Source organism: Pseudophryne corroboree, chromosome 1, assembly GCF_028390025.1.
Source record: "Pseudophryne corroboree isolate aPseCor3 chromosome 1, aPseCor3.hap2, whole genome shotgun sequence".
Classification (NCBI taxonomy): Eukaryota; Metazoa; Chordata; class Amphibia; order Anura; family Myobatrachidae; genus Pseudophryne; species Pseudophryne corroboree.
Window position 1 is genome coordinate 406,849,696 of NC_086444.1, and position 23,445 is coordinate 406,873,140.

The 23,445-nt window shown below is 48.0% G+C and overlaps 1 protein-coding gene across 2 annotated transcripts in view; it reads right to left on the reverse strand.

Moving 5' to 3' along the window:
* Positions 1–226: 226 nt before the first annotated feature.
* The window catches only part of USP30 (ubiquitin specific peptidase 30), a 206,043-nt gene continuing 182,824 nt past the window's right edge, over positions 227–23,445 (reverse strand). For both annotated transcript variants that reach the window (XM_063913254.1, XM_063913256.1), the window contains exon 13: positions 227–648. In XM_063913254.1, the coding sequence (XP_063769324.1) occupies positions 384–648 (265 nt within the window). In that variant the 3' untranslated portion in view covers positions 227–383. The remainder of the gene's footprint in view (positions 649–23,445) is intronic.

Genomic DNA, 23,445 nt, shown 5'->3' on the forward strand with positions numbered 1-23,445 from the left:
CAGCCCTCCTGTTAGTGACCTGCTTCTACAGGCACCAACTCAAAACTGAGCTCACAGTGCCTGGAGGCGGGGTTATAGAGGAGGCCCCACAATGCATCCTGGGACAGCCTAAAGCCTGTTGGTGCCTCTCTGGATCAAGATCCACTCTACACCCAATGTTTTCCCTGTGGAACAGTGTACCCCCGCAGAAACATGTACTACAAATAAATGAGTGACAAAAAGGAGGTAAACAAATGACTGATTTTATATTTATACACCTTGATCCAAGTTCAACTATTTACACTTTTTCTAATACCAAAGCCAAAGCTGTCAAGAGTTACTTTTCTGTGCTTATTCTGTCAACCTGAATGCAATGAGGACAGGAAGTCATGGTTTTGCCATCTTCATTTTTCTGCCTGGGTCTCAAATGCTGGGATATGTGGCTTAGGCCGGATACGCTCATAAAAGAGTAAATAGGCACTAGAAGAAAGAACTTCTTGTATGTTTGCCCTGCGCACAGTGTCATCAGATACCCACAACCACTGCTGGCTGGGATGTTTTGGGGTCTTGGCTCCTGGAGGGGAACGTCTATAAGTAACAAAATGTCCTGAGTGCATGTCTCCGTGATGAACTATGACGGCCATCAGACGGAAGATATATGAGGAAGAGCTGGAAAGATGATAAATACATTTAAAAAAAAAACATTTTTACACGAAAAGCAGATGGTGAAATATACAATTGTAGTATTTCTTGTCTTATAGAAAACCTAAATTAACCCCATTCTTTAAAATCTAGTCTTGAAAATTGTTGCACAAAAATAGATTACTGTAGGAGAGAAAGTTTTTCCTTGGTTTGTTGAATCTGAACTCCCTGCATACGCTGCTGGTTGCAGACATGTAGAACTATGTGGGATATCCAATTACCTGCGATACATTACCGCGGGTAATGATATCGCCCGGCTCTATCGTATTAGCCCTGATTAAGCTGGCGCAAGCTGCGGCTTATTGAGGTTTTGGCTGGCTCCTGACAGCTCCCGATGCAGACAGAGTAGCGCTGCACCTCCTGGTACCCAGTCACATGACCGCTAATCCGCCATGTTACAAAGGGCGGGGGATATGGGTCATGGTGCTGCTCCAGCTTCCCTGCCGGGAGTCACAGTGCAGAGTGCCGGCTCCGGGCACTCTCACTGCAGTCCCAGCCTGCTGCGGCTTACCAGGATTATGTTTCACCCTGCCGCAGACAGGCAAAAAACAAAATCCCTAATAAGAGCCAGCTTTTCATGTCGTCACCAGCGAAAACACACAGGTTTCACTAAACCTTTTTGCACTAAAAGGAGATTTATGGTAAGACTTACCATTGTTAAATCTTTTTCTGATGGGTACACAGGTTTCCACAGGGAATAACATTGGGGTGTAGAGTTGGATCTTGACCCGAGGCACCAACAGGCTAAAGCTTTGACTGTTCCCAGGATGCACTGCACCACCTCCTCCATAGCCCCGCCTCCAGGCACTGGAGCTCAGTTTTGTTAACCAGTCCAAAGTAGCAGGTAAGAGAGACGGTAGATGTTAGTCACATAGACCCACACCTCACGACAGGAGAAGGGACTAGTGGCTAATACCATACAAAACCAAAGAAGATAAGTGCGTCAGGATGGGCGCCCTGTGGAAACCAGTGTACCTCGCAGAAAGAAATTTAATAATGGTAAGTCTTACCACAAATCTCTTTTTCTGCAGCGGGTTACACTGGTATTCCACAGGGAATAACATTGGGGATGTTCTAAAGCAGTTCCGCATGGGAGGGGACGCACTGTAGCGGGCACAAGAACCCGGCGTCCAAAGGAAGCATCCTGGGAGGCGCAAGTATCAAAAGGTATAGAACCTGATGAACGTGTTCACCGAGGACCACGTAGCCGCCTTGCACAATTGTTCAGCGGGCCGCCCAAGAAGGTCCAACAGAGCGAGTAGAATGGGCTTTGATAGCAGCAGGAGCTGGGAGCCCAACCTGCGCATAGGCTTGTGCAATCACCATTCTAATCCATCTGGCCACGGTCTGCATATTCGCAGGCCAGCCACGTTTTTTGAAATACAAAAAGGGAATCTGACATCCTGATAGAGGTAGTCCTTTCCACATAAATACGGAGACCCCGTACCGCATCCAAAGATCTTTCTTTGGAGGACAAAAAAGAAGAGATGAAGGCCGGAATCACAATCTGCTGGTTAAGGTGAAAAGATGATACCACCTTAGGCAAATAACTGGGCGAGTTCGAAGAACTGCCCGGTCACGGTGAAAAATCAGAAAGGGTGGACGACAGGACAAAGTGCCTAAGTCCGACACCCTCCTAGCAGAGGCAATAACCAACAGAAAAATTACCTTAAGCGTAAGGCATTAAGGAACACAGACTCAAGAGGTTCAAACAGAGACTTTTGAAGGGCATTAAGAACAGACAGACAGATCCCATGGAGCCACAGGAGGGACATAGAGAGGGTGAATCCATAGTATGCCCTGAGTGAATGTATGAACGTCAGGAATAGATACAATTTTTCGCTAAAACCCCAACAAGGCAGAAATGTGAACCTTGAGGGAGGCCAGGCGAAGTCCTAAATCCAGGCCTTGTTGCAAAAAAGCCAGAAGTCTGGAAGTACTAAACTTGTATGCATTGTAATTCTTAGCAGCACACCAGGTGAAGTAAGAATTCCAGACCCTATAATAAATCCGTGCAGAAGCCGGTTTGCGGGCCTTCAACATAGTTTGAATAACCGCCTCAGAAAATCATTTGGCCGTTAGGAGTGAAGCTTCAAGAGCCACGCCGTCAAAGCCAGTCTTGCCAGGTCCTGGTAAACACAAGAGCCCTGAACGAGGAGGTCTGGGCATTGAGGAAGTAGAAGAGGATGCTCGATCGAGAGACCCTGCAGGTCTGAAAACCAATGCCGTCTAAGCCACGCTGGAGCAACTAGCAGTATTCCTCCTTCTTGCTTCAACTTCCGTAGTACCCTAGGCAGGAGTGACACTGGAGGGAACACGTATGGCAGCCGAAAGTTCCATGGAATTGCCAGTGCGTCCACAAACGCTGCTTGAGGATCCCTTGTCCATAATCCGAAGACCGGAACCTTGTGATTATGTCGAGACGCCATCAGGTCTACGCCTGGTAGACCCCACTTGTCCACAATGAGTTGGAAGACCTCCGGATGAAGACTCCACTCCCCGGCGTGTACGTCCTGACAACTGAGCTAGTCCGATTCCCAGTTGAGGACCCCCGGAATGAACACTGCCGATATTGCTGGCAGATGGCGTTCCGCCCATCGAATTATTTTTGACACTTCACCATTGCCATGCGGCTTCGAGTGCCTACTTGATGATTTATGTACACCACTGTGGTGGCGTTGTCTGATTGTATTTGAACAGGCCTGTTCTGTATGAAAGGCAGGGCCAGTGTTAACGCATTGAACACTGCCCGCAATTCCAGAATTTTTATCGGGAGGAGAGATTCCTCCCTGGTCCACCAACCCTGGAGAGAGTGTTGCTCCAACACAGCGCCCCAACCCCGCAGACTGGCATCCGTCGTTAGGAGGTGTCACAACTGAGGGCCTGAGCTGACGGGAGGCAGCCTCAGTTGTAGGGGCTGAGATGTACCGGAACCTGGGAGGTTGTATCAGACCCCTGGACATGTAAGTAACATGAATAATAACTGCCCGAAGGCGTGACCACGACAACTTGGATAAAAGTCAATGATGTTTATTATGACAACTCCGCAACACAGCAGCAGTAAAAGAAAACGTAAAAGTCAGCAAATAATAAATACAGTTCCTGGGTACTACAGGATGGCAGGAGCCACAGGGCACTGGTAGTGTGAGATAGTTCTTATGATCTTCTAGATGGAAAGTCCTTACCAGGCCCGACTGTAGCAATGGAGATAACCCAGGATTGTGCCAGCTGGTGTTCCAGGAAAAGCTGGGTTGCTGAAGGTAAAACAGCTGCTGTGGATACTGGCTGGAACCAGACTGTTGTTAGCACGGAGTGGATACTGGCTGGAACCAGTTAAATAATAGATGAACTTGGGAGCGATGAAATATGAACTGAAATGTAGAACTTGAGAGCGGAGAAATAATAATACCGGTGGAGAGTGGTAAAGTGTAGAAAGGACACCGGCCCTTTAAGGGAAGCTGTACTCTGCTGAAAGCTGAGCTGGAAGCAGGTAATGTTGTAGCTGGAAACAGATGAATCCACAATGGATTGGAGAGTCAGGCTACACCGCAGGTGGAATGCTGGTGCGGGTCTCTATGGTGGAAGTCTTGAGACAGGAGCTGGAACCTGGAAGACAATCACAGGAGAGAGACAAACAGGAACTAGGTTTGACAACCAAAGCACTGACGCCTTCCTTGCTCAGGCACAGTGTATTCATACCTGCAGCAAGGAAGGGATTGGCTAGGCAATTATGCAGATTATCAATACTGAGAACAGATTGGTGGAAATGATCAGCTGACAGAATCCAAGATGGCTGCGCCCATGCAGACACTTGGAGGGAAGTTTGGTTTGTAATCCATGTGGTAATGAAAACAGTAATGGCGGCGCCGGCCACCGGAGACAGGAGGCGCCAGGCTGACAGATGCACATCCAACCACGCGGACACAGCGGAGGCCGCGGCTGACGTAATCGCCACTCAGACACTCTGCATGCAGAAGTTCAGGGACGGCGGCGGAGGCCGCGGGAGACGCCATGCCAGGTGTAATATGGCGTTTACTGTGACAGCGTCCCAGAGTGACAGGAGAGGATACAGGAATGTACACATCAGGATAACAGATGGGATCCGGTCCTGGAGCGCTGAGCCAGCCTTAGGAGGCATCTGATGGGTAAGAAATGGCGTCCAGATACCCGGATCGTGACAGCACCCCCTCCTTTAGGAGTGGCCCCAGGACACTTCTTTGGCTTTTGAGGAAACTTGGAATGGAATCTCCGGACCAAGGCAGGAGCATGGACATCAGAAGCATTGGTCCATGAACGTTCCTCAGGACCATAACCCTTCCAGTCAATAAGATATTGTAGTTGACCGTAACGGTGACGTGAGTCCAGGATCTTGGCCACTTCATACTCAACGCCTCGTTGAGTTTGGACTTTCGGAGTTGGAGGAAGTGAGGAATGAAACCGATTCAAGATCAGCGGTTTCAACAGGGAAACATGGAATGTCCTGGGTATTTTTAAGAAGGGAGGCAACTGGAGTCTGTAAGCAACAGGATTGATGACTTGTTCAATCTTGAAAGGACCGGTATAGCGAGGTGCAAACTTCATACTGGGAACTCTTAACCTCAAATTCTTCGTGGATAACCATACCCGATCACCCACCTTGAGAGCAGGAACTGCTCGACGCTTCTTATCCGCAAACTTCTTGTACCTGAACGATGCCTTGAGCAGAGCTGATCGTACGCTCTTCCAAATATTGGCAAACTGATGCAAGGTGATATCCACTGCGGGAACAGAAGTTGCTGGAAGCGGTTGGAACTCAGGGACTTTAGGGTGGAATCCAAAGTTAGTGAAGAATGGTGTTGTAGCAGATGAAGAATGATACTGGTTGTTATGACAGAACTCGGCCCAGGGAAGTAATTGAACCCAGTCATCTTGAGAGGAGGACACATAGATGCGGAGGAAGGCCTCCAAGTCCTGATTCACCCTCTCGGTTTGACCATTGGTCTGAGGATGGTAAGCCGTGGAAAACTTTAGCTTGACTTGGAGGACTTGACATAAACTTCGCCAGAATTTGGCTGTGAATTGAACTCCTCGATCTGAGATAATTTCTTCAGGAAGACCGTGGAGTCGGAAGATCTCTTGTATGAATAATACTTGAGCCAACTTGGAAGCTGACGGAAGACCGGTGAGAGGAATGAAGTGTGCCATCTTGGTGAACCGGTCAACTACCACCCAGATGGTATTGAACTTGTTGCACATGGGTAAGTCTGTAATGAAATCCATCGACAAGTGGGTCCATGGTCGACGGGGAACGGATAGTGGAACCAGTTGCCCCGCAGGCGACTGGCGGGATACTTTATGTTGGGCACACTTTGGGCAAGATGCAATAAACTCCAAGACGTCTTTTTTCAGAGTTGGCCACCAATAGGACCTAGAGATAAACTCCAGGGTTTTTTGGATACCTGTATGTCCGGCAAAACGGGAAGCATGGGCCCAATGCATGAGCTTCTTCCTTAGCATCGGCTTCACAAAACTTTTCCCTGATGGGGGCGTAGAGTCCATCCCTACCGTGGAGAATGCCAACGGATTTATAATAGGATGCTTGTCTGAAGACTCTGACTCATTTTCTTGCTCCCATGAGCGGGAAAGGGCATCGGCCTTGCGATTCGGAGAGCCCGGACAGAACTGGAGTTTAAAGTCGAACCTGGAAAAGAAAAGTGCCCATCTGGCCTGACGAGGGTTGAGACATTGTGCGCCCTTCAGGTATAAAAGGTTCTTGTGGTCTGTAAGTATGGTGATTAAATGAGAAGCTCCCTCCAACAGATACCTCCACTCTTCTAGAGCGAGCTTGATGGCTAGCAACTCCTGGTCGCCAATGGCATAGTTGCGCTCAGCTGGGGAGAACTTCCGGGAGAAGAAACTGCAAGGGTGTAAATGGCCATCTTTAGCCCTCTGAGATAACACCGCTCCTACTCCAACGGAGGAGGCATCCACCTCTAAGATGAAAGGAGAGTCGATGTCAGGCTGTTTCAGAACAGGCGCAGAGATGAACCTTTGTTTTAAAAGATGAAATGCTTGCATGGCTTCTTCAGACCACTTGGACGGGTTAGCACCCTTCTTAGTGAAAGCAGTAATAGGCGCCACAATGGTGGAAAAGTCTCGTATAAACTTTCGGTAATAGTTGGCGAACCCTAAGAACCTCTGGACCCCTTTGAGGGTTAAGGGTACCGGCCAATTTTGGATTGCTTGTAGTTTCTCAGGATCCATCTCTAGTCCGGAACCAGACACAATGTACCCTAGAAACGGAATGGACTTGACTTCAAAGACGCATTTTTCTAATTTGCAATAGAGATGATTGACACGGAGACGGGACAGAACCTCTTTAACCCAAAAACGATGTTCCTCTAAATCGTTGGCAAAAATGAGGATATCGTCTAGATAGACCACGACATGACGATATAGAATGTCTCTGAAGATCTCATTGACAAAATGCTGGAAGACAGCTGGAGCATTGCTCAATCCGAAGGGCATGACGAGGTACTCATAATGTCCGTCACGGGTGTTAAAGGCGGTCTTCCACTCGTCACCCTCACGGATCCGGATGAGATTGTATGCACCTCGCAAGTCCAGCTTTGTAAAGATGGTAGCTCCGCTAACTCTGTCAAAGAGCTCAGTAATCAGGGGTAAAGGATAACGGTTCTTGATGGTAATGTCGTTCAAACCTCTGTAGTCGATGCACGGCCGCAGACCACCATCTTTCTTTTTTACAAAAAAGAAGCCTGCGCCGGCTGGAGAAGAAGAAGGTCGAATGAACCCCTTTGCTAGGTTCTCTTTAATATATTCCTCCATAGAATGCGTCTCAGGCAGAGACAACGGATAAGTTCGGCCTCGAGGTGGAACCTTCCCTGGAACGAGATCAATCGGACAGTCCCATTCTCTATGAGGAGGAAGGATATCAGCAGAAGCTTTACTGAACACATCCGTGAAATCTTGATATGGAGGAGGTGGAACATCAGACGACCTGGGGGAGGAAGAACAGACAGGCAATACTTTAAACAAACATGTCTCTGCACAGGAGGAACCCCATGCCAGGATTTGCGTAGTCGTCCAATCAATTGTAGGATTGTGAAGACGGAGCCATGGAAGGCCCAGGACCACAGGATGTGTGGCACTTGGAATCACTAAAAAAGAAATAAGTTCGGAATGAAGAACTCCCACTCTCAGACGAACTGGTAGAGTCCTTAAAGAAATAACTGCATCAAAAATTTTGCTGCCATCCACGGCAGTTAAAGAAATGGACGAAGGAAGTCTCTCGGTGGGTAGGGACCACCGTTTAACATAGGCTTCGGTAATAAAGTTCCCAGCTGCTCCGGAATCAAGGAGGGCAATGACGTTCCGATAACGTTGAGCAACTTGAAGCGAGACTGGGAGATTACAATCTTGAGGAGATGGAGAGGAGATCATTACTCCTAGCCGGCCCTCTCCTTGGCGAGCTAGGATTTGGAGTTTCCCGGACGTTTGGGACAGGCATTAATGGTGTGAGACGGAGCTGCACAATAGAGACAGAGAAACTCGGAGAGACGTCTTCGGCGCTCAGCAGGAGTTAAACGGGAACGGCCAAGTTGCATGGGCTCATCTTTAGATGGTGACAGTTGACGAGGAGGAGGAGCAGAAGATTTTGGAGCAGATGATCTTCCACGCTCAGTTGCTCTCTCTCTGAAACGTAAATCAACTTTCGTGCAGAGTGAGATTAGCTCATCTAACTTAGAAGGTAAGTCTCTGGTAGCTAACTCATCTTTAATACGCTCAGATAAGCCATGCCAGAATGCAGCATACAGGGCCTCGTCGTTCCATGCCAGTTCGGATGCCAGGATCTGGAACTGTATCAGATATTGTCCTACAGTACGTGACCCCTGGCGTAAACGGAGAATCTCGGATGAAGCTGAGGTTACCCGGCCTGGCTCGTCGAAGATGCGCCTGAATGTTGACACGAAGGCAGTGTAGGAAGATAGCAGGGTGTCGGACCTCTCCCATAACGGTGATGCCCAATCAAGGGCTGAGCCACTGAGAAGAGAAATAATGTAGGCAATTTTTGTACGGTCACTGGGAAAATTGCCAGGTTGTAGCTCAAACTGAATCTCACACTGGTTGAGAAATCCCCTGCAGAATCTTGGAGATCCGTCAAATTTTGCTGGCGTTGGAAGATGAAGACGTGGAGCAGAAATGGGTAAGGTGGGTGGGGTTATAGCTGGAGTCACTGTGGTTGACGCACCAGATGCGCCTGATCCACGGAGAGTTGTCTGAATCCCATCCAGCCGAGTAGAGAGATCCTGGAGACAGCGGATGATGTGGCCCTGTGCAGCCTCCTGATGTTCTAGTCGGGCTGCCAGTTCTTGCATCGGCCTGGCCGCTTGATCCTGGTCTCCGGCTGGATTCATTAGGTCAGTGCTTACTGTCACAACTGAGGGCCTGAGCTGACGGGAGGCAGCCTCAGTTGTAGGGGCTGAGATGTACCGGAACCTGGGAGGTTGTATCAGACCCCTGGACATGTAAGTAACATGAATAATAACTGCCCGAAGGCGTGACCACGACAACTTGGATAAAAGTCAATGATGTTTATTATGACAACTCCGCAACACAGCAGCAGTAAAAGAAAACGTAAAAGTCAGCAAATAATAAATACAGTTCCTGGGTACTACAGGATGGCAGGAGCCACAGGGCACTGGTAGTGTGAGATAGTTCTTATGATCTTCTAGATGGAAAGTCCTTACCAGGCCCGACTGTAGCAATGGAGATAACCCAGGATTGTGCCAGCTGGTGTTCCAGGAAAAGCTGGGTTGCTGAAGGTAAAACAGCTGCTGTGGATACTGGCTGGAACCAGACTGTTGTTAGCACGGAGTGGATACTGGCTGGAACCAGTTAAATAATAGATGAACTTGGGAGCGATGAAATATGAACTGAAATGTAGAACTTGAGAGCGGAGAAATAATAATACCGGTGGAGAGTGGTAAAGTGTAGAAAGGACACCGGCCCTTTAAGGGAAGCTGTACTCTGCTGAAAGCTGAGCTGGAAGCAGGTAATGTTGTAGCTGGAAACAGATGAATCCACAATGGATTGGAGAGTCAGGCTACACCGCAGGTGGAATGCTGGTGCGGGTCTCTATGGTGGAAGTCTTGAGACAGGAGCTGGAACCTGGAAGACAATCACAGGAGAGAGACAAACAGGAACTAGGTTTGACAACCAAAGCACTGACGCCTTCCTTGCTCAGGCACAGTGTATTCATACCTGCAGCAAGGAAGGGATTGGCTAGGCAATTATGCAGATTATCAATACTGAGAACAGATTGGTGGAAATGATCAGCTGACAGAATCCAAGATGGCTGCGCCCATGCAGACACTTGGAGGGAAGTTTGTAATCCATGTGGTAATGAAAACAGTAATGGCGGCGCCGGCCACCGGAGACAGGAGGCGCCAGGCTGACAGATGCACATCCAACCACGCGGACACAGCGGAGGCCGCGGCTGACGTAATCGCCACTCAGACACTCTGCATGCAGAAGTTCAGGGACGGCGGCGGAGGCCGCGGGAGACGCCATGCCAGGTGTAATATGGCGTTTACTGTGACAGCGTCCCAGAGTGACAGGAGAGGATACAGGAATGTACACATCAGGATAACAGATGGGATCCGGTCCTGGAGCGCTGAGCCAGCCTTAGGAGGCATCTGATGGGTAAGAAATGGCGTCCAGATACCCGGATCGTGACAGGAGGACCAGAAGGGACGACCCCTGCTCAGTTGTTGGTCCTGTAGCCACCAACCCAGTGACAGATGAACCTCCGGAGTCGAGGAGATCATTTGAGACCTGATCCGGTGAGGCAGGTCGTCCCACTTGGAAAGGATTAACCTCTGCCGAGGGCGGGAATGAAATGGAGTGTACTCTGCCCATGTCGAAAGCAGACACCTTGAGGCCTAGTACTTGCATCGCTGAGTGTATCGACACTCTTTGGCAAGAGAGGAAGCATCTGATTCTGTCCTGAAGTTTCAGGACCTTCTCTGGAGACTAGAACAAATGTTGTTTGTGTGTCCAGTAATGCCCCCAGGTGCACCATGCTCTGAGCATGGACCAGTGAGGATTTCTTCCAGTTGATGAGCCACCCATGGGCTTGTAGGAATTGGACCGTCAGTTCCAGATGACGGAGGAGAACCTCTGGGGAGTTCGCCAGGATCAACAAGTCGTCCAGATACGGCAGGATCCTGATACCCTGACGGCAGACAAGGGCCGTCATGACCACCATGACCTTGGTAAAGATCCGAGGAGCCATGGTCAGTCCGAAAGGCAAGGCTTGGAACTGATAATGAAGGCTGCCAATAGCAAACCGAAGATATTGCTGATGGCAATACGTATGTGTAGGTAAGCATCCTGCATGTCCAGGGATACCATATAGTCCTTGGGTTCCAAAGCCAGTACAATAGAACGCAGAGTTTCCATATGGAATTTGGACACCCTCACAAATTCGTTCAAAGATTGGTTGAGTATAGGCCGGGAGGATCCATTCGGCTTCGGAACTAGAAACAGCATTGAATAGAATCCCCTGCCTCTCTGAGACAGAGGCACAGTTACGATCACTCCTGTATCCAGGAGGGATTGGACAACCAAATGCAGAGTTTGTGCTTTTAATGGATCCGTAGGGATAACCGTTGAGCAAAACTGGCGAGGGGGACGTCTCTTGAAAGAGATTGCGTACCCGTGAGAGACCACTTCCTGCACCCAGGCGTCCGAAGCGGTCTTTAACCATACCTGGGCGAACTGCAGAAGTCGGCCTCCCACCCGCCCTGGGGTCCCCCAGGGGGGAGGCCCACCCCATCATGCAGCAGGTTTGTCCAGTTTGGAAGCAGGCTGACGGGCGGCCCAAGAACGTTTAGGTTTGGGCTTAGAGGATTTGGAAGTGCGAGCCTGTCTCGGGTACGCCTGACCCTTTGCTTTACCTGGAGGTCGAAAGGAACGAAAAGTAGTACTCTTAGCCTTCAGAGCAGAAGGATTAGTACTTGGGAGAAACGCAGTCTTGGCCGACACCAAGTCGGTCACAATCTTGTTCAGGTCATCTCCAAACAGTAAATCTCCCTCAAAAGGGAGCACCTCCAAGGTCTTCTTAGAGTCCAGCTCCACCTACCAGGACCGTAACCACAGAATCCGGCGAGCCAGGATAGACATAGTGGAGGCCTTGGCCGCCATAATGTCTGCATCAGAGGCCGCCTCCTGAATATAGTGGGAGGCTGTGGTAATTTATGGCAGATATTGTCTGGCAGTGTCATAAAAATTCAGAGGTAGCTCTTCCTCAATTTCTTGAACCCATGCTTCAAAGCTTTTGCAGCCCAAGAGGCTGCCATAGTGGGTCTATGTACAGCACCTGTAAGAGTGTAAATAGACTTCAAGCAACCCTCCACATGCTTATCCGTCGGTTCCTTCAAAGAGGTGACGGTGGTGACAGGCAGAGTAGATGACACCACAAGACGGGCTACATGTGAGTCCACTGGTGGCGGGGTTTCCCACTTGTTACTCAACTCCGCAGAGATAGGATAACGAGCTAGCATCTTTTTAGACAGGGAAAATTTCTTTCCTGGAGACTACCAGGATTCCTGACGTATGTCAATTAAATGGTCAGTGTGGGGTAAGACTAATTTAGTAACCTTCTGATGTTTGAACTTATCAGGTTTCTTAGACGTATCAGGAGGGTCAATCTCATCATCAATCTGAAGAATCAGCTTGATAGCCTCCACTAGGTCAGGGACATCAACCTGTGTTGTAGAATCTTCATCAGAGGCAGCAGCATCAGCATCTGATGGATCAGTATATTCCCCTTCCGAATCGGAAGGATCATCCGAAATATTAGTGGATTGTGAGGAAGAAATGGCCCGCTTAGAGGACCGTTTGGTCCCAGTAGGGCGAGGGTTAGGTTTTTGTTTAATCAGGAGCGTCTGCGGATTTCCCGCCCTGTGTAGCAGACATTATTGGGAATGTAGCCTTAGGGCATATCAGTACAATATAGCCAGACAAACACAATACCTGACAAAAAACCCCTAAGATATGTGACCGCAATTGCAGAGCACAAACAGAGCATTTAAGTGGTATGAGGTGACTGAAACACACAGTGAAAAATACAAAACAGTATATCCTGTGGAACACTATATGGTATAAGAGACCCTGAAGCACTTAGACCCCCAGGGCACAGAATATAGTGATATCAATATGTGTGATACACAGAATAGAATCCACACAGCAGCCATAGGCACACACAGTCACAGATACAATGCAGAAATTATTACATCTAAAAAATAAAACTGCACTGGACTAGCAATACTACATAAAGATATGTATGTATGCAGATATAACAATGCACAGTAACCACTGGCTGTATATCACAGAATACTTGTACTAAATATTCATATGGAAATGCACTTGTTCTTAACTATCGCTGTCTAAACCAGATGTAGAATACTTAAGTGTCCTGTAAATGCACAGCGCTGATGATACAGGCGGCTTTACAGAGGAGACAGTGCTCAGCAGTCCCAGGATCAGCGCAGCTCTGTGAAATGGCGCCCAAATGCTGACAGGGAGTGAGGGAGAGAGAGAGATGCAGCTTCAGGGCGGGAACACCTGCTGTAGATGGCGCCTGGAGCTGGGGGAGGGGCTACAGGTCACGCCTTATCCCCTCTGCTGGACTTCACCACCCGGTACTATGGAGCCTATAATAATAAATAGATTTTAGTAAATCCGACCTGTGCTCCCTGCCCTGGAGGATATAGTGGGGTCCCTGTGCGGCCACAGTGTCCACGCCAGCAGCGCGGTCCGTCTCCTGGGACCGCGACCGGATCGTGATTTCGGCTGGTCACACCTGGGGGACCCTCTTACCTCCTCCCTGAAGTGCGGCCACGCGATCCAGGAGAGCAGCAGCGGTGATGTGTGCCGGATGACCGGAGTGCCTCCCCTGCAAGTACCCGGCAACCAGGGTGCGGGAGTATGCAGCGCCGCTGGGGGAGGTAATGACATACACAGCATCTAGTGCCTGTGCTGCGGCCCTTGAAGTCTTCTTAAAAAGCTCTAATTATGGCTGCCTAGCGCAGCCTTCCCTGTTAGTGACCTGCACTGAAGGCACCAACTTACAAACTGAGCTCCAGTGCCTGGAGACGGGAATATAGAGGAGACGGAGCAGTGCATCCTGGGAACAGTCAGAGCTTTAGCCTGTTGGTGCCTCGGATCAAGATCCAACTCTACACCCCGATGTTATTCCCTGTGGAATACCAGTGTAGCCCGCTGCAGAAAAACCATTTATTCATATGGGAGATTTAATTGAATATTCCTTAAAAAAAATTTTTTTTAAATTGGTAAAGCATTGGAAAAAATTGCAAAAAATTCATGTTTTTCGCTTCCGATGCTTTATCACAAACAATAGGATACCACCCTAGGCGCGATCTAAGAAAGTCACATAATTATCTGGAGAAATTTCTAGATGAAAAGTTAGCATATTTTGTAACTCGTAGGCCAGTTTAAATGTTGTTAATGTTTTGTACGAGTGTGTTTAGGTAATCTGAAAAACACTGCTTTGAGTGCAGACAGAATCCTTTTTAAAATAACTAATCAATAAAAATGTTTTAATAAAAAAAGACTACAACTTCAAAAGTGCACCATTCAAAAAAGTTTTTCTATTTACTCTTCTCTGTACCCCAACGTAAACCAAGGGAATTACAAAACAAATCCACCGGGCAACGGTCTGTTTAGAAGATGGTCAGCCCAAGGTGACAGTGCTAAGAACCAACAGGTTATCAAACCAACACAATTCCCAGATCCTATGGGCACAGATCTTAATGCCCTTACAGAGTTTAGAGAACTTCTGAAGGCTTAGGTCCAGATTTATCAAGCCTTGGAGAGTGATAAAAAGCACAGTGATAAAGTACCAACCAACCAGCTTCTAACTGCCATGTTACAGGCTGTCTTTGAAAAGTATACTTTATGGTAAGAATTTACAGTTGATAACGGTATTTCTCCTAAGTCCACAGGTTCCACAGGATAACAATGGGATATGATGGAGCAACAGCGGATTTGCACCAATCAGTCAAAGCTTTCCGGCCTTCCAGCATGCAACGGGCCCGTCCATATATCCCCGCCCCCTGGCTCAGGCAAATCAGTTGTATTCCAAAGCTCAAGGCAGGAGCATCATGTAGAACCCTAATCAGGCGAGAAGAACACACATGCACACCCTTCCGTACAAGAAGGAAGAGGTTAGTGAGTAAAAAGGATCCTCAAATCAGGTGCATCAGGGTGGGATCCCTGTGGACTTAGGAGAAATACCGTTATCAACGGTAAGTTCTAGCCATAACGTATATTTCTCCGGCAGGGTCCACAGGTTATCCACAGGATAACAATGGGATTTCCCAAAGCAGTTTATTGGTGGGTACGCTCCTGATGCCCAGGAAAATCCTACGCCTGAATTCAGCATCGTAAGAGGCAAAGGTATCCAAGGACTAATGTCTTAATGAATGTGTAAACGGAAGCCCATATGGCTGGCTTACATACCTGTTCTGTTTAAGCACCACATTGTGCTGCCCATGAGTACCTTACGAGTAGAGTGAACAGAGACATTAGCCGGAACAGGGAGATCAGCTTGAGAATATGCTTCGTCATCCGAAGGCATCTTGCCAGTGTCTGCTTACCAGCAGGCCATCCTCTCTTGTGAAATCCACAGAAAATGAAGAGAGAATATGCTTTTCTGATGATACTGGTACAATCCACGTAGATCCTTAATGCACAGATCACGTCCAGCGATGCATCTCCCGCAGAAAAGGCCCGGAACCTAAAGGCCGGAACAACATTTTCTTTGTCAAGGTGGAACTTAGTCATCACCTTAAGAAGACATACAGATCTAGTTCTGAAAACTACTTTATCTAGATAAACAATTAGAAATGGGGAACAATATGACAATGGGGGTAATTCCAAGTTTATCGCAGCAGGAACTTTGTTAGCAGTTGGACAAAACCATGTGCACTGCAGGGGAGGCAGATTTAACATGTGCAGAGAGAGTTAGATTTGGGTGGGGTGTGTTCAATCTGCAATCTAAATTGCAGTGTAAAAATAAAGCAGCCAGTATTTACCCTGCACAGAAACAAAATAACCCACCCAAATCTAACTCTCTCTGCACGTTATATCTGCCTCCTCTGCAGTGCACATGGTTTTGCCCAACTGCTAAAAAAAGTTCCTGCTGCGATCAACTCAGAATTACCCCCAATATCCCTAAGTCTGATATTCTTCTAGCAGACGCCCTAGTCAGTAGAAAAGACACTTTAGCTGTCAACCATTTATGATCCATATTATTAAGTGGTTCAAATGGGGCAACTTGAAGGGCTTTCAGGACTAAACAAGTCCCACGACACTTGTAGGAGAAACAACCCAAAGTTGAATGCGCAGCATACCCTGGAAAAAAGTACGCACATCCTGTAAGTTGGTCATTTACTTTTGTAGCTCTACAGACGATGCAGACCCTTGCTCTCTCAAGGAAGCCATCCATTCCTGCCTGAAGGAATGCTAAGACCCTGGAAAGTCTGAAAAACATTTTAGGGTCCCATTTACCTACAGCACCTGGTATTCGTAGACTCACCAGGCCCAACACTGCATAGTTTCCAAGATCTGGTGAGATTGGCATATCCAGTGTGGTGTGGCTGTAGATTTTCTTTCACTGCACCAATGAATATAGGCTTGCTATATTTGGTGATAAATGCGAGCTAAGGAAGGTTTCCTTGCTCTGAACACTGTTTTAAAGTATCCTCTTGACCTCAGGATAGAGGTTTCAATGGCCACGCTGTCAAAGACAGTCGATCCACATGTCTGTGATAACCAGGACCCTGCGTTAGTAGGTCTGAACGTTGAGGGAGCAGAAGTAGAGCATCCATTGCCATTCTCTGCTGGTCTTCCTGTTTAACTTTCCCACCACCCTGGGTAATAGTGTAATTAGAGGAAAACCAATCCGCCAGATGAAGGTCCTGTCTCACCTATAAGGCATCCACAACGATCGCCCTGGGATCCTTTGTTCTTGACCCGTATGTGAACACTTTGTTGTTCAACCAAGACGCTATGAGATATATCTCTAGCAATCACCTCTTGTTCACTAGAGTCCGGAATATATCTTGGTGTAGAGCCCATTCACTTCCCTGAATGGTGTGTCGACTTGAGAAAGTCCGTATCCCCGTTTAGGATACCCGGAATGAGAACGGCGGACAAGGTTAGATGATGAAGTCCGGCCCACTTAGGTATGTGACTTACCTTCTTCATCACTTTTCGGCTGAGAGTTCCTCCCTGATGTTGAGGTACACTACTGCCGTTGCATTGTCCGAGCAGAACTGGACTGGTTTTCACAGAAGATTGTCCCGTGCCTACACCGGTGCCCTGTATGTGGCCCGAGGTTTTAACCTTTATCGGTAGACAGCTCTTTGGGAACACAATCTTCCCGACACTGATCCTAGTGTCAGAATCTTCCCAATCTGATATCAAAAGGATTTCCCTTTGTCCAGCTGGGATGTCTGTAGCCACCAGGCTATTGATATTCTTACTTTTATCGTAAGTGCCAAAGTCCGTCTTTATTATCTGATGCAATCCATTAATACTTACAACACCTTGTATTCCCAGCTGGTCCCTCCAGGTACCAACCATGCCCACACTGCTGCTCTTCCATGATCCGATTAAATCTGGGCATATCTAGTGTGGTGCGACTGTAGATTCTACTTGGTAAGAATCAGACGCTGCAGAGACCTAGAGTGGAATTGTGCATACTCCCTCCTGTCTGCAGATACCATCAAACCCATCCCCGCATTGCTGCGTGAATGGATACCGTTTGACTGTGTGGCGAGTCCTGAATCCTATAGTGAACCCTGGATATCTTGTTGCGAGGTAAAAAATTACTCTCTGCAGCCTGATCCAGTACAGCCCCTAAGTGAGTCATCCGATGTGAAGAAACTGGAGACTATTTTCCCCAAGTTATGAGTCATTTGCCCCTGCAAACACGTTATTGCTGTTGCCGATGACAAAGAGCAATCTCTGTGACTGTGCCAGGATTAAAAAGATCGTCTAGGTATGGGGAAAAAACCTAAACCCCTGCTGGCAGAGATTAGGCGTTATTACCCCCATATTCCTGGTAAATACTCTGGGGACTGTGGCTAACCCAAAGGGTAAGGCCTATAACTGAAAATACTGTTTGGAGGATAGCAAACCTTGGATAACACTGATGGACAGTGGTATAGGAACATGTAGGTAAGTACCCTGTAGATCCAGGGATACCATAAAACCCCTTGCTCCATGCCACACATAAAGGAATTCTAACTTCCAAATGTAATTGTTCAGCATTTTAGGATTGAGCATGGGCCGAAATGACCCATTTGGCTTCTGACTAAAACCAGGTCGAAGTAAAACCTTGTCCTTGTTTGCCAGAGGAACTGGAATGACTATTCCTGACTGAAGCAATTTATGACCAGCTTCTTGCAAAGCCATGACCTTCGTCTCTAGCCGGGACAGGCTGTTTTGAAAATGAAAGCATAACTAGAGATACCGTGCCAGATCTGTGTGACCTGAGGAAGTCGGCCCCCCAACCTGGGGTCTCCCAGGCAGAGCCCACACCATCAGACTGACGGTTTAATTTATCTACAGCACCTGGTATTCCCCGATGGTCTCCCATCCGAGTACTAACCAGGCCCAACACTCTAGATCTTCTGATAGCCCAATGCTTTCCTAGTCTCCGACTTGTTAGATGCCAAAAAGGGCCGAAATGCAGAACTTTTAGGTTTGAACTGTATGTGGAAGGAACCTGGTCTTCTTGGAGTTTGCTTCTGACTCCAGAATATCTGTTAATTCTTACCAAAAATAATATTTTCAGAAAATAAGAATTTACTTACCGATAATTCTATTTCTCGGAGTCCGTAGTGGATGCTGGGGTTCCTGAAAGGACCATGGGGAATAGCGGCTCCGCAGGAGACAGGGCACAAAAGTAAAGCTTTCCGATCAGGTGGTGTGCACTGGCTCCTCCCCCTATGACCCTCCTCCAAGCCAGTTAGGTACTGTGCCCGGACGAGCGTACACAATAAGGGAGGAATTTTGAATCCCGGGTAAGACTCATACCAGCCACACCAATCACACCGTACAACTTGTGATCTAAACCCAGTTAACAGTATGATAACAGCGGAGCCTCTGAAAAGATGGCTCACAACAATAATAACCCGATTTTTGTAACTATGTACAAGTATTGCAGATAATCCGCACTTGGGATGGGCGCCCAGCATCCACTACGGACTCCGAGAAATAGAATTATCGGTAAGTAAATTCTTATTTTCTCTATCGTCCTAGTGGATGCTGGGGTTCCTGAAAGGACCATGGGGATTATACCAAAGCTCCCAAACGGGCGGGAGAGTGCGGATGACTCTGCAGCACCGAATGAGAGAACTCCAGGTCCTCCTTAGCCAGGGTATCAAATTTGTAGAATTTAGCAAACGTGTTTGCCCCTGACCAAGTAGCTGCTCGGCAAAGTTGTAAAGCCGAGACCCCTCGGGCAGCCGCCCAAGATGAGCCCACCTTCCTTATGGAATGGGCATTTACATATTTTGGCTGTGGCAGGCCTGCCACAGAATGTGCAAGCTGAATTGTATTACACATCCAACTAGCAATAGTCTGCTTAGAAGCAAGAGCACCCAGTTTGTTGGGTGCATACAGGATAACAGCAAGTCAGTTTTCCTGACTCCAGCCGTCCTGGAACATATTTTCAGGGCCCTGACAACATCTAGCAACTTGGAGTCCTCCAAGTCCCTAGTAGGTGCAAGGCACCACAATAAGCTGGTTCAGGTGAAACACTGACACCACCTTAGGGAGAGAACTGGGGACGAGTCCGCAGCTCTGCCCTGTCCGAATGGACAAACAGATATGGGCTTTTTTGAGAAAAAACCACCAATTTGACACTCGCCTGGTCCAGGCCAGGGCCAAGAGCATGGTCACTGTTCATGTGAGATGCTTCAAATCCACAGATTTGACTGGTTTTAAACCAATGTGATTTGAGGAATCCCAGAACTACGTTGAGATCCCACAGTGCCACTGGAGGCACAAAAGGGGGTTGTATATGCAATACTCCCTTGACAAACTTCTGGACTTCAGGAACTGAAGCCAATTTTTTTCTGGAAGAAAATCGACAGGGCCGAAATTTGAACCTTAATGGACCCCAATTTGAGGCCCATAGACACTCCTGTTTGCAGGAAATGCAGGAAACGACCGAGTTGAAATTTCTTTGTGGGGCCTTCCTGGCCTCACACCACGCAACATATTTTCGCCACATGTGGTGATAATGTTGTGCGGTCACCTCCTTTCTGGCTTTGACCAGGGTAGGAATGACCTCTTCCGGAATGCCTTTTTCCCTTAGGATCCGGCTTTCCACCGCCATGCCGACAAACGCAGCTGCGGTAAGTCTTGGAACAGACATGGTACTTGCTGAAGCAAGTCCCTTCTTAGCGGCAGAGGCCATAAGACCTCTGTAAGCATCTCTTGAAGTTCCGGGTACCAAGTCCTTCTTGGCCAATCCGGAGCCATGAGTATAGTTCTTACTCCTCTACGTCTTATAATTCTCAGCACCTTAGGTATGAGAAGCAGAGGAGGGAACACATACACCGACTGGTACACCCACGGTGTTACCAGAACGTCCACAGCTATTGCCTGAGGGTCTCTTGACCTGGCGCAATACCTGTCCCGTTTTTTGTTCAGACGGGACGCCATCATGTCCACCTTTGGTATTTCCCAACGGTTTACAATCATGTGGAAAAAACTTCCCGATGAAGTTTCCACTCTCCCGGGTGGAGGTCGTGCCTGCTGAGGAAGTCTGCTTCCCAGTTTCCATTCCCGGGATGAAACACTGCTGACAGTGCTATCACATGATTTTCCGCCCAGCGAAAAGTCCTTGCAGTTTTTGCCATTGCCCTCCTGCTTCTTGTGTCGCCCTGTCTGTTTACGTGGGCGACTGCCGTGATGTTTTTCCCACTGGATCAATACCGGCTGACCTTGAAGCAGAGGTCTTGCTAAGCTTAGAGCATTATAAATTTACCCTTAGCTCCAGTATATTTATGTGGAGAAAAGTCTCCAGACTTGATCACACTCCCTGGAAATTTTTTCCTTGTGTGACTGCTCCCCAGCCTCTCGGGCTGGGCTCCGTGGTCACCAGCATCCAATCCTGAATGCCGAATCTGCGGCCCTCTAGAAGATGAGCACTCTATAACCACCACAGGAGAGACACCCTTGTCCTTGGATATAGGGTTATCCGCTGATGCATCTGAAGATGCGATCCGGGCCATTTGTCCAGCAGATCCCACTGAAAAGTTCTTGCGTGAAATCTGCCGAATGGAATTGCTTCGTGGGAAGCCACCATTTTTACCAGGACCCTTGTGCAATGATGCACTGTTTTTAGGAGGTTCCTGACTAGCTCGGATAACTCCCTGGCTTTCTCTTCCGGGAGAAACACCTTCTTCTGGACTGTGTCCAGAATCATCCCTAGGCACAGCAGACGTGTCGTCGGATCAGCTGCGATTTTGGAATATTTAGAATCCACCCGTGCTGTTGTAGCAGTATCCGAGATAGTGCTACTCCGACCTCCAACTGTTCCCTGGACTATGCCCTTATCAGGAGATCATCCAAGTAAGGGATACTTAAGACGCCTTTTCTTCGAAGAAGAATCATCATTTCGGCCATTACCTTGGTAAAGACCCGGGGTGCCGTGGACAATCCAAACGGCAGCGTCTGAAACTGATAGTGACAGTTCTGCACCACGAACCTGAGGTACCCTTAGTGAGAAGGGCAAATTTGGGACATAGAGGTAAGCATCCCTGATGTCCCGGGACACTATATAGTCCTCTTCTTCCTGGTTCGTTATCACTGCTCTGAGTGACTCCATCTTGATTTGAACCTTTGTAAGTGTTCAAAAATTTTTTTAGAATAAGTCTCACCTAGCCTTCTGGCTTCAGTACCACAATATAGTGTGGAATAATACCCCTTTTCTTGTAGTGGGAGGGGTAATTTAGTTATCACCTGCTGGGAATACAGCTTGTGAATTTTTTCCCATACTGCCTCCTTGTCGGAGGGAGACCTTGGTAAAGCAGACTTCAGGAGCCTGCGAAGGGGAAACGTCTCGACCTTCCAATCTGTACCCCTGGGATACTACTTGTAGGATCCAGGGGTCCTGTACGGTCTCAGCGCCATGCTGAGAACTTGTCAGAAGCGGTGGAACGCTTCTGTTCCTGGGAATGGGCTGCCTGCTGCAGTCTTCTTCCCTTTCCTCTATCCCTGGGCAGATATGATCTTATAGGGACGAGAGGACTGAGGCTGAAAAGACGGTGTCTTTTTCTGCAGAGATGTGACTTAGGGTAAAAAACGGTGGATTTTCCAGCAGTTGCCGTGGCCACCAGGTCCGATGGACCGACCCCAAATAACTCCTCTTCCTTTATACGGCAATACACCTTTGTGCCGTTTGGAATCTGCATCACCTGACCACTGTCGTGTCCATAACATCTTTTGGCAGTTATGGACATCGCATTTACTCATGATGCCAGAGTGCAAATATCCCTCTGTGCATCTCGCATATATAGAAATGCATCCTTTAAATGCTCTATAGTCAATAAAATACTGTCCCTGTCAAGGGTATCAATATTTTTAGTCAGGGAATCCGACCAAGCCACCCCAGCTCTGCACATCCAGGCTGAGGCGATCGCTGGTCGCAGTATAACACCAGTATGTGTGTATATACTTTTTATGATATTTTTCCAGCCTACTGTCAGCTGGTCCTTGAGGACGGCCCTATCTATAGACGGTACCGCCACTTGTTTTGATAAGCGTGTGAGCGCCTTATCCACCTTAAGGGGTGTTTCCCAACGCGCCCTAACTTCTGGCGGGAAAGGGTATACCGCCCATAATTTTCTATCGGGGGGAACCCACGCATCATCACACACTTTATTTAATTTATCTGATTCAGGAAAAACTATGGTAGTTTTTTCACATCCCACATAATACCCTCTTTTGTGGTACTTGTAGTATCAGAAATATGTAACACCTCCTTCATTGCCTTTAACGTGTGGCCCTAATAAGGAATACGTTTGTTTATGCACCGTCGACACTGGATTCAGTGTCCCTGTCTGTGTCTGTGTCGACCGACTAAAGTAAACGGGCGTTTTAAAACCCCTGACGGTGTTTTTGAGACGTCTGGACCGGTACTAATTGTTTGTCGGCCGTCTCATGTCGTCAACCGACCTTGCAGCGTGTTGACATTATCACGTAATTTCCTAAATAAGCCATCCATTCCGGTGTCGACTCCCTAGAGAGTGACATCACCATTACAGGCAATTGCTCCGCCTCCTCACCAACATCGTCCTCCTACATGTCGACACACACGTACCGACACACAGCACACACACAGGGAATGCTCTGATAGAGGACAGGACCCACTAGCCCTTTGGAGAGACAGAGGGAGAGTTTGCCAGCACACACCAAAAACGCTATAATTATATAGGGACAACCTTATATAAGTGTTTTCCTTTATAGCATCTTAATATATAAGCATATCGCCAAATTAGTGCCCCCCCTCTCTGTTTTAACCCTGTTTCTGTAGTGCAGTGCAGGGGAGAGCCTGGGAGCCTTCCCTCCAGCCTTTCTGTGAGGGAAAATGGCGCTGTGTGCTGAGGAGATAGGCCCCGCCCCTTTTTCGGCGGCCTCGTCTCCCGCTCTTAACGGATT